The sequence below is a fragment of the Filicampus tigris genome, chromosome 16, assembly GCF_054856515.1.
Source record: "Filicampus tigris isolate MCC_2025a chromosome 16, RoL_Ftig_1.0, whole genome shotgun sequence".
Classification (NCBI taxonomy): domain Eukaryota; kingdom Metazoa; phylum Chordata; class Actinopteri; order Syngnathiformes; family Syngnathidae; genus Filicampus; species Filicampus tigris.
In genome coordinates, this window is record NC_141232.1 from 2,729,849 (window position 1) to 2,739,512 (window position 9,664).

The window sequence follows — 9,664 nt, forward strand, 5'->3', positions numbered from 1 at the left end:
AAAAAAAAAAAAAAAAAAAATGAATAAAGCAATCCGTGTGGATCTGCTCATCATACAAAGGTGGCTCTGGGTTCTTGCATTAAGTTCAAAAAAAAAAAAAAAAAAAGGCAGCGAGGCACAGCAAATTTTGTGGGCATGTCTGTCAGCACGGGATGCACGAAAAAGCACACCTTTCACAGATTGACCTGAAGTCCATCAGCGTAGGACGCAGGAAAAAGTCTCAAAGACCTATGCTTGAAATTGAAGTGGACACCCACTTGAATCCGAAAGAGCCATTTTGGGTGAATTTCTTCAGTAGTGCCCCCAGAAGGTTAGAAAAAAAGAAGAACAACAGCCCCTGAGACTAAGTTTCACAGATTGACATGACATTGGGTGGACAAGCCCATCATGAAAAAGTCTCGGGGACCCATGCCCGAATATTGCCATTTATGAGGCGCATGCTGGCTTGGCCATGTCTCAATGAACAAAAGACTTGATGACGTTGATGAAGCGCGACCATTTATTGAAAAGATGCTCCCCATCTGGGACAACATTCATACGAAGCCTCAGTAGGGGGCGCCGCTTCCCCCATGGAGAAGCCAGCTCAAGACGCCCCGCCACCCACCGCTCCTCTATAAATACAGGATACAAGCTCCACACACAAACGGACAGAGACATACAGTGCTGAACAAATGTATTTTGTTGAAGCCACAGCTGCCTGAGAGGAAGGGAAACAATGCAGAAAAGCACATTTTCTGTCTTGATGAGAATGTGAAATTCATTATGACGTCAACTCCTGAACAGAAAACAATCATGATATATGACTTTACTCTCATACAGTTTTGACTTTTTATTTCTAATATCACAACTTCTAAAATTGTGACTTTTTTTCTCATCATGTTAAAAAAAATGCATGGTAAAAATGTCTATCATATTACAAATTTATTCTCCCAAAATATTTTTTTGCTCGTATTACAATTTAGTAGTCTGACTTTTTCAAATACATTTTCTCATAAGTGCCCCTTTTTTCTGTAAATTATAACTCGTACAAAGTAAAAAAAAAAATTTAAAAAAAAACCCTGTATAATATTTGCACATTTATTTAAAAATGACATATTTGTTCTGGTACAATTAAAAAACAATTCTTATAAAATTACAACTTATACTGTTATGATTTTTACATCTTGTAAAATTGCAGTTTTTTTTTTTTTTTTGTCGTAAACGTTCAGTTTATCCTGCGTAAAATGCTTGTAATTCTCGTAAAATGTCCACCTCTTTTTCCTCAACACATTTGTGGGGTCGTGAGTTCCTTCGATTCTGGAAGAGACAAAAAGGACTTGGGGATGCACGTTGTGCTTGAATTTCTGACTGACCATTGTGACGGCTATTCTAATACTGCCTTTGTTAAGCACTGTACGTACACACTGACTGGTGAAGGAATATATTAATATCAAAGTCATACACATGCTTACGTACTAATAACTTAGGTTATGAAAGATCAATCGTAGAAAAACATCTCTCTATACTATGTTCTGGCGTGAGGTCTTTGAGGTGTCGTACGGTTATCCCCGCCCCCTGCGGGCCAGCGCCTCTCGGGCCAGGATCTGATTGGCTCTCGAAAGCAGCACGCAAACGCAGGACGAGTCGATGCGGATCCACCTCCAACCCATCAGGTTGTTGGCGTCCTTGGTGAGGGCGCGCACGTACGACTTCTTGGCCCTGCACTTGCTCACCCACTGCTTCTTGTCCACGCCCAGGCAGCCGGCGTCCGCCACCCCGGTGGGCTGCGACGCCCCCCTGCCGGCCGCCCCGCGGCTGTTCTGCTGCTCGGCCTGGCGGCAGCGGGTCTCGTAAAAGTACTGCTTGAGCGGCCCCGTCTGGGTCTGGATGTCCTGCAGGACGGTGACCACCTGGCCCCGCAAGTCGACGGCCGTCTTCTTGTCCGTCACCCAGACGCTCTCGGCCTCGCATACCGACTTCTCGCCCCGGCGGCGGTCCATCAAATGCGAGCGCTTGTCCCTCCTGACGGGGCGGCCCTCGTCGGACGCAAATCCCGACACGTTGCCCCAAGCGAGGCTCCGATCGCCGTGTCCCTCCGCGTGGGTGTCGTCCAGCTCCACCGCGTCGTCCTCCAGGAGGCCGCCCTCCAGCATGAGCAGGAGGGGCGGGTGCTCCGGGGGCGACGACGACGACGAGAAGAGGACCCGCGGGTGGGCGTCCAGAAACATCCCGCCCCCTTCCAGGAGACCCTCCAGGACTCCCCACCCCGCCTCCGGGGTGGCGTTGACGGCGCCGCTCGCGGGCGTGGGCGTCGCCCCCCTCGCCGTGGGCCCCCTCCTCGACACGTTCCTCAGCTGCTCCGCGGGAACGGTCGTTGCGGATCCTCTGGGAGTCCTCGGCCCGGCGGATGGAGGACTTTGGATTATCTGGGTTTCCACCTCAGAGACTTGCGTGGGTCCATTCGTGGAGTCCAGGAAACCGCCGTCCGCCCGGGTGTGGTCTGGCCGGCTGCGGTTCTTTCCCCCCGCCGGAACGGCGCTCCTTTCCGGCGAGTTCTGGATGCGCTTCTCCAGGGCGGCCGTGTTGTATTCCGTTTGCGAGGCATTTCCCCGGGAGTTGTAGTCCACGCCGAGGCGACGCCGCTCGGCGTCCGCGCTGGCGGCAGAGGCGATCCTGGACACGGGCTTGTGAGGGAAGGGCAGGGCCGAGGCGATCACCATGGCAACCAGGGGAAGCCAGTGCATCACTCCCAGGACGTATCAGCTGGGCGAGCGAGAGAGAGAGAGAGAGAGAGAGTTAGTTAGTTAGTTAGTTAGAGGAATGTGCTTGATCCCGTTCAGCTAAGTGGCTCAATTAAGATGTAAAACGGGCAGTTTATGGGAGGAACGCAACTTTATGAGCTCAAAGCAAGCAGGGGCCTTCAAATCTTGGCACAACCTGTGGAAAAAAACTCCAAAGAGTAGCGCCAGGTCGTCCTCCGCTTTCTTCAAGATAGAGATCCTACACACACACACACACTCTCACAATCTGTCACACGCACACTTAGACTAACACGTTCTGACACGGAAACTCGGACACACGTGCGCGCGCGCGCACACTCAGAGGGGTTGACCTTGGAAGGCGAGCCAGTCTGGAATGTGCGCAGGTTCAAAACTTTCCACATGAAAGCCACAAGTCTTGCTCGCGCCTCTGTTTGGAGCTTTCAACGTCACTCATTCATAATAATACTAAAAGCTCAAAGTCTAATTGACAGTCGACATCAGCGCTAATGCATCCGGATAGTACTTAAGGAGTAAATAGTATAGAGATTGCCTGTCAACATAAATCTCGAGCACCACCTGAACAGCAGAGGCGGCATCTGTAACGCTGACGACCGAGTTGGAAGCTTGCTGCTCTGTGCCAAATTGGCACTATCCCTCCAACTCCAGTTAACGTTTACAACATTCCAAAGGCGTTGCTGATACCTTCGCGCCGCCTCAGTTGACACCCGTGAGACCTCCACGCGCGTCAATCTAGACCCGATTAGCCAGGTGCTGAGGTGGACAAGTCAAATAAGACATGCCCACTCTACAAACACCTTTCATGCGTCTCATCACGGAGATGCAAGTCAGGAGTCAAGAGGACAACAACCACACGCACAAACGCGTTTGAAAATGCACAATCGGACACAAGCCCACACACACGTATACAATTACATTGAATTATTATAAAATATATCAGAAATTATACAATTAAATTCGTTAACAAAATTTTTTTAAAAAAGCAAAAATGCTTTCAAAAAAATAAAACAAATTAAAACTATAATTGTAACAAAAATGTCCTTTGTTTTGAGCTTTCAGGGTTCATTTGAAATGTATTTTTTTTGTACATTTGTTTGAGAATTGGACTTTACCTCACTTTATTACGCAATACCTTATGAACTTTTTTCTTGCGTTTGACAAATACTCCAGATATTTAAAAAAAAAAACCTAATGCTAAAACTCAAAGCTTTTTTTTAAAAAAAAAAAAATGGAACAAACCTGCTCTAAAAATTAAAGGTCAAGTCAAAACAAAAATAAAATCTAACTTGAATGTAAAAAATCCCGAACTATCCCCACCCTGAAACACACAAACACATGCGCATTCTATCACTGACACACACTCTTGTCTCTCTGACACAGACGCTCTCACAACATCTCTGACATGCACATGCCCTCTCACACACTCACACATAATCTCACGCGCAGCTCTCCACAAATAAGACACGCCCTCCGAGCACCTTTGACACGTGACATCACAGAGATAAAGTCATGAGTCAAGATGACGGCGTCGTCGCGCGTGAGTCAGCGAGAAAGCGCGGGCGAGATGCCCTCCCCGCCTACAAGCGGGGAGAAGGCCATCTTATGGGAAAGAGTTCCAAAAAATTAATTAATAAAAAGGGCGGAATGACGGGAATGTCAGTGATGCCGGCGAGACTGCTTAAGGTCACCTCAAAGCAAAGCAAACCGTGCCGAGGAGTGGACCTTGTGGAGAAGTGCGTGCGCGCACTACACAAATGTTTTGTCAGTCAGCGAGCGTGCGTGCGACGGAAGAAAAATCAGCGCGTTGACAGGGCTTTGAAAGTCTTGCGCCGACCCCACCCTGCTGATGAAAGGCAGCATCAACTTCCTGTGTTGTGGCCCGCAACTTGCATGTTGACGAACATGCGTGTTTTGCTCTTCCGGGACTCCAAAAAAAAAAAAAAACCCAAACGATTTAAGACTCTAAATCAGCGGTCAGCAAACTTTTTAAAGCTGACAGCTACTTCATGGCTGCTGGTTAGTGCAAAGCGCTACCAGTTTGAACCACGCTTCTGAAATAACAGATGAACTCAAACGACATGTAATCATATTATTATTATATATTAGGCATAGGAAAAAAAGTCGATCGACCGCCAAAATTGGTTGACACAAAAATTTCTGCCTCCAAACAGGGGGGCGGGGTAATTACCCAAGTAATTAATGGAATAATTGATAGCATAGTCCACTTTAAAAAGATATCTTAGTGACAGCTCTAGTTATTATTAATAATGAAAGACATTTGTTTGTGTGGATTCAGACACTGACTGTGCATCATTTCTTGCAATAATTGGGAAACAGACAAATAATACACAAATAGTATCTATTTCTAGAAATCTCTTTAGCATTGTTTACATTCTTTTAACGATCACTTTTAGAAGATTCCTAGAAAATCACAATGCCCCATCACTGGTGAACTACTTTTGGAACTTGCAAGTTACCTTTACTGACGACGGAAATGCCTTAATTGATTATGAAAACAGTCAGCGAAGACTCTAAAATCGCCGCTCACAGAGAGGCTCTCGCAAAAGAGGCGATTCTAGTTCCTTGGCCGGTTTTGAAACACTCGGGTTGGCAGCAAAAGGTGTCGGGAGGGAATTGGAAAGCTCTATATTTCATGTCAAGAGATGTAACGCTTGTGTTTGAGGCGCAGACGGCTGCATATGGACGGCCGCGGCCACCAGCGCCGACGTGACCGTTCCCATCGGCTCATCAGGTAAGCTGATCGCTTCCCTTATGTTTTTCATTGATTGCACATTGCAAAAAACACAACATCAAACCGGTAACATTTTCGTTTTGGGCAACAGTGTGTGTGGTAGTCAGGTGCGTTTAGTGCGATGACGCCACAGTCGAAGGCAGTTAACACGCCCCTCACACACAATTACACTTCTGACACAGTGTGCATTTGTGTGTGTGTGTGTGTGTGTGTGTCACACTGAGTGTTTTTGCGTGTCTTGCTCAACACTTGATGATCAGCGCGCTCCATTTGCTCCCGTCACACGCTTGGCTGGTGCACGCCTCAACAAAGACCCTCCGCCGTGTGTGTGCATGTATGTGTGCGGTAATGCGAACATGCTTCCAAATGGAGGGTAAACAAACACGCCCACCCCACCACCCCCAGCCCACCCGACTCGTCACGTAAAAACCAGAGAGCAGGCTGACCTGTGAACTCAAATCTTTGCGTTCCCATAACACTTTAGCACTTAGCATTTTCATTTTATTAAGTATATTAACTAATGGAGGCAACACATTTGAGTCAGATTTGTAAGAATAATAACACAAATTTAGTTTAAAAAATCATTAAAGCTGCATTGAATGCGGTTCTTGTCATTGGCGCTAATAATGGACAAATAATAACTTCCAAGACATTGTACAAAAAGGACACATTTGTCTTTTATGCAACCAACACAAGCCAAATCCTTTTCTTTTTTTTTTGCAGAATAAAAAGGCGGAAACATTGCGCCGCCTTCAAAAGGCAAAACCGATTGACCGTACAAGGCGCAATTTTGTTATCTGAACGTGAAACGTGGCAGGAAAAGGACGCCACCTCCCAAGCCAGGATGCCCCGAAGCAGGGCCCCCACCTGGCAACAGATAGTGTGCCACTAGCCTGTTAGCTTGCTAATCCAAAATGACAAACCATCTGACGGCCGCTGAGCTCCGTTGTCCTACTAATCCGCACACTTTCATCTCAAACAACCTGGGAGGCATTTATTAAAAAAAAAAAAAAAAAAAAAAAAAGCAAGCAGGTACAGGGAATCATGCAAGTAATGGAAATATCCAATGGCGCTTTCTGGCATGCGCAACATGTGAGGCCACACAAGGCAGCATTTCCATATGAAACTTGCGCCCCCTTGTGGAGTCACCTTCTAATGCAAGAACAGATTGTGGAGGAGGGGGGAATGATAGACAAAACAGGAAAGAAGAAGAGGGGGGAACGAGTAAAGGATGCAGGTATGTATTACGAATGTGTTATTCTTAATGATCATCTGTGTTCGCCGCCCATATAGTGGCAATATATTTCCAAAGAAAGTAATGATGCATTTCTGCCAACCTTTTAGCCCATTGTATCCCCGGCAATTAATTGTATATTGTAACAGAAACAGAAACAACAACAAACCACTCAATCGTCAGCTTTAATAAAGACTCACACGCTTCATACAAGTTGCGAAAAGAAGCACATGAAAAGTAGCAGTTAAAAGCAATAAAAGCTGAAGTTTTACAAGAAGCGACAACGCGGTTGGCGATGATTTAAGACACAAAAAAAGACAACGAAAAAGCATAACGTCGTTATTTCATCCGTTCGCTGTCTGATGTCAGGCCGAGTTCAGCTCTTCACAGCTGCTCCTTTTGGAATAATTGCCACCAAAGAGGCTCAAGTGACTTTAGTGGCGGATTATTACTGACAAACTGGGTCAAATTCTTCAGTTTCCAACTTGCGGGCCATCAGAATTGAGTTTACGTAACCTGTGTCACTGAAGAAGAGAACCTTTTGATGCTCGCGCAACTGAGCCGTATAAGGTATACGCTGTCGTCATGCAAACTCTTTGTGTCAAATGAAGAGGCGGATGGACCCAAGGCTGAAACGGAACAGGAAGTTGGACATTTTGGGCCAATTCTGAAAGTTAGGGGGGAAAAAAATAGCCCCTGACACCAGTTTCACTAGTTGGCATCAAATTTGGTGGCCACGACATATGAAAAAGTCTGAAGAACCCACAAACGAAACTGAGTAAGATGTCAGCCATTTTGGGTTGAAGTAGCCATTTCTAGGTCAACTCAAGCAAATTTGAAAAAAGTCACTCCCGACAACAATCAACGCGGAATTGGGTGGTCATGTTCAGAAAAAAAAGGACACGGGAAAAAGTGTCAAAGACCAGTGCCAGAAACTGAACAGGAAGTCAGCCATTTTGGGTTGAAGTAGCCATTTTCTGGTCAATTTGGCCATTTGAGCAAATTGGAAAATTTTGCCCCCCCAACACCACTTTTTCCATGGGAGTCGAACAAATTGGGCAAATTCCCCTGGGAGAGCCGCTGGAAAGTTGGGGAAAAAAAATCTGCCTCCAACACCAGTTCCACCAACTGACACAAAATTTGGTGCACGTCTATCGCAACACGACACGGGAAAAAGTCTCAAGAACCCATGACTGAAAGTCAACAAGAAATCTGACATTTTGGGTAAAGACACACAAGTTAGGGAAAATATCAGTTTCGGGAATCGGAATATGAAACTGGGTGGACATAATCGTCATAACAGGACGCACAAAAAAAGTCTCAAGGGCCCATGCTTAAAAGTGAACAGCAAGTCAGCCATTCTGGTTTGAACCAAGCACTTTGGGGATTTGCCTAAATCCGAAGCCGCTATCCTCGACAGACAATGATGCGAAAGCGTTCATTTTTCAACACACCATCAAATGTGGGCAGATCACCGCGTCCAATTTGATGGATCATTTCAAGGATTCGCCACCAATGAATCAGCAAAAAAAAATCCAGAGAAAACGGGGAATTCCTTAGTCTTGTGAAATCTTGCGTGATGACTCCAGCGGCATGTGTTCCCTCGAAATGTTTTGGGTGGATTCCCAATTCTACAACGCCAGATGACAGATGATGATGTCACAGCTTCATCAGAAAATTACAGTACTCACCAACCCTAATCAAGCAATCCAATCAAGCTTCACAAAATATGTCCACATGCGTGACAGCTCACCAGGAGAAAGTCATCTGGCATGTAACTAAGTATTTTTACTCTTCCCCGCGACACATTTAAGTGCGCCAATTACACCCCAAAACATGCCAGGAATTTGAGCGTCGAGCCGAAAATGTCACCACCTTCTGTTACAAATTAAAAAAAAAAAATAAAAAAAAAGTCACCCAAGCACACAGCTGGAAACAAACTACCAGAAATAACACAATAAAACCGTAATGACATGTAATTTCTCTCACTTTGCGACATCTTTGGACTTTGACAACGCTTTGGTCTTTTTTCATAATTGCTTTGATCTGTGAACAAAGTTGCACAATAAACCTGCTCTTGGCATTACATTATAAACTTTAGCAATTAATAAATCAAGTTTGGAGTTGCCGACCACGTCTCTTACAATAAAGCAGACGTGTAATAACATATTTTACCCGCTTTTATTTATCTTTTCTATTCTTGTGAGGGCAGTCATTCCATGTTTAACGTCTGTTTTCCTAGTACAGCAAGCGCATAACAATAAACGCCCTGAATCTTGAAATAATGGTTTAAAAAAATAGTTTAAAAGTTGAAACATCCATACCGTTGAGGTGAGATCCGGACCCCGCGTCCTTCCAGCTGACACCGCATTGATTCCCAAGTCCTGACCCCGGTCAGTCGCTCAACTGGTTTTAGGGGGGGAAAGTCAAAAAAGCACACTCTATATAATACACGCGCGCACATATCTCTGTTCCTTTGAAAAGTCCATGACATCCCAACATAAAAAAAAATAAAAACAGTCCAATGTCGTGTCCGGGGGGAGAAAAAGAAAGTTATTAAAAAAAAAAAAAGTCCGCTTGCTGTGCGGGGAGCGCACCCAACCAAAGTGCCAGAGACAAAGTGCTCAATTAGCCCCGAAAAGCAAGGCAAGCCAAAGCGGTGTGACAGATTTCCGACGCCTGGATGCTTCTCCAAAGAAGGCCAAAGATGAAAACATTCCTCACTTCAAGAATGCGCGGTGGCGAGCTGGACAAGTTGGCTAAAATGTTGGAAGAAGCTCCGCAACTCCGCCTGGCTGCAAAAGCAACGCGCAAAAAGTCAACTCGGGCTTCAGCAAGCTAGCACTTGCCGAACACCTGACATCCAGGCATGTGTGTCAAAATAAAAGTATAAGCGCGAAACACGACCAGGGTTCAACG

The 9,664-nt window shown here is 45.6% G+C and overlaps 1 protein-coding gene across 1 annotated transcript; it reads right to left on the reverse strand.

The window, feature by feature from the left end:
• Positions 1–476: 476 nt before the first annotated feature.
• On the reverse strand, positions 477–9,556 carry ntf4 (neurotrophin 4). Its single transcript, XM_086055212.1, has 2 exons — positions 9,070–9,556; positions 477–2,742 (listed from the first exon to the last, which is right to left on the reverse strand). Exon 2 carries the CDS (start codon positions 2,721–2,723, stop codon positions 1,542–1,544), a length of 1,182 nt encoding a protein of 393 aa, XP_085911338.1. The 5' UTR covers positions 2,724–2,742; positions 9,070–9,556; the 3' UTR covers positions 477–1,541.
• Positions 9,557–9,664: the final 108 nt, after the last annotated feature.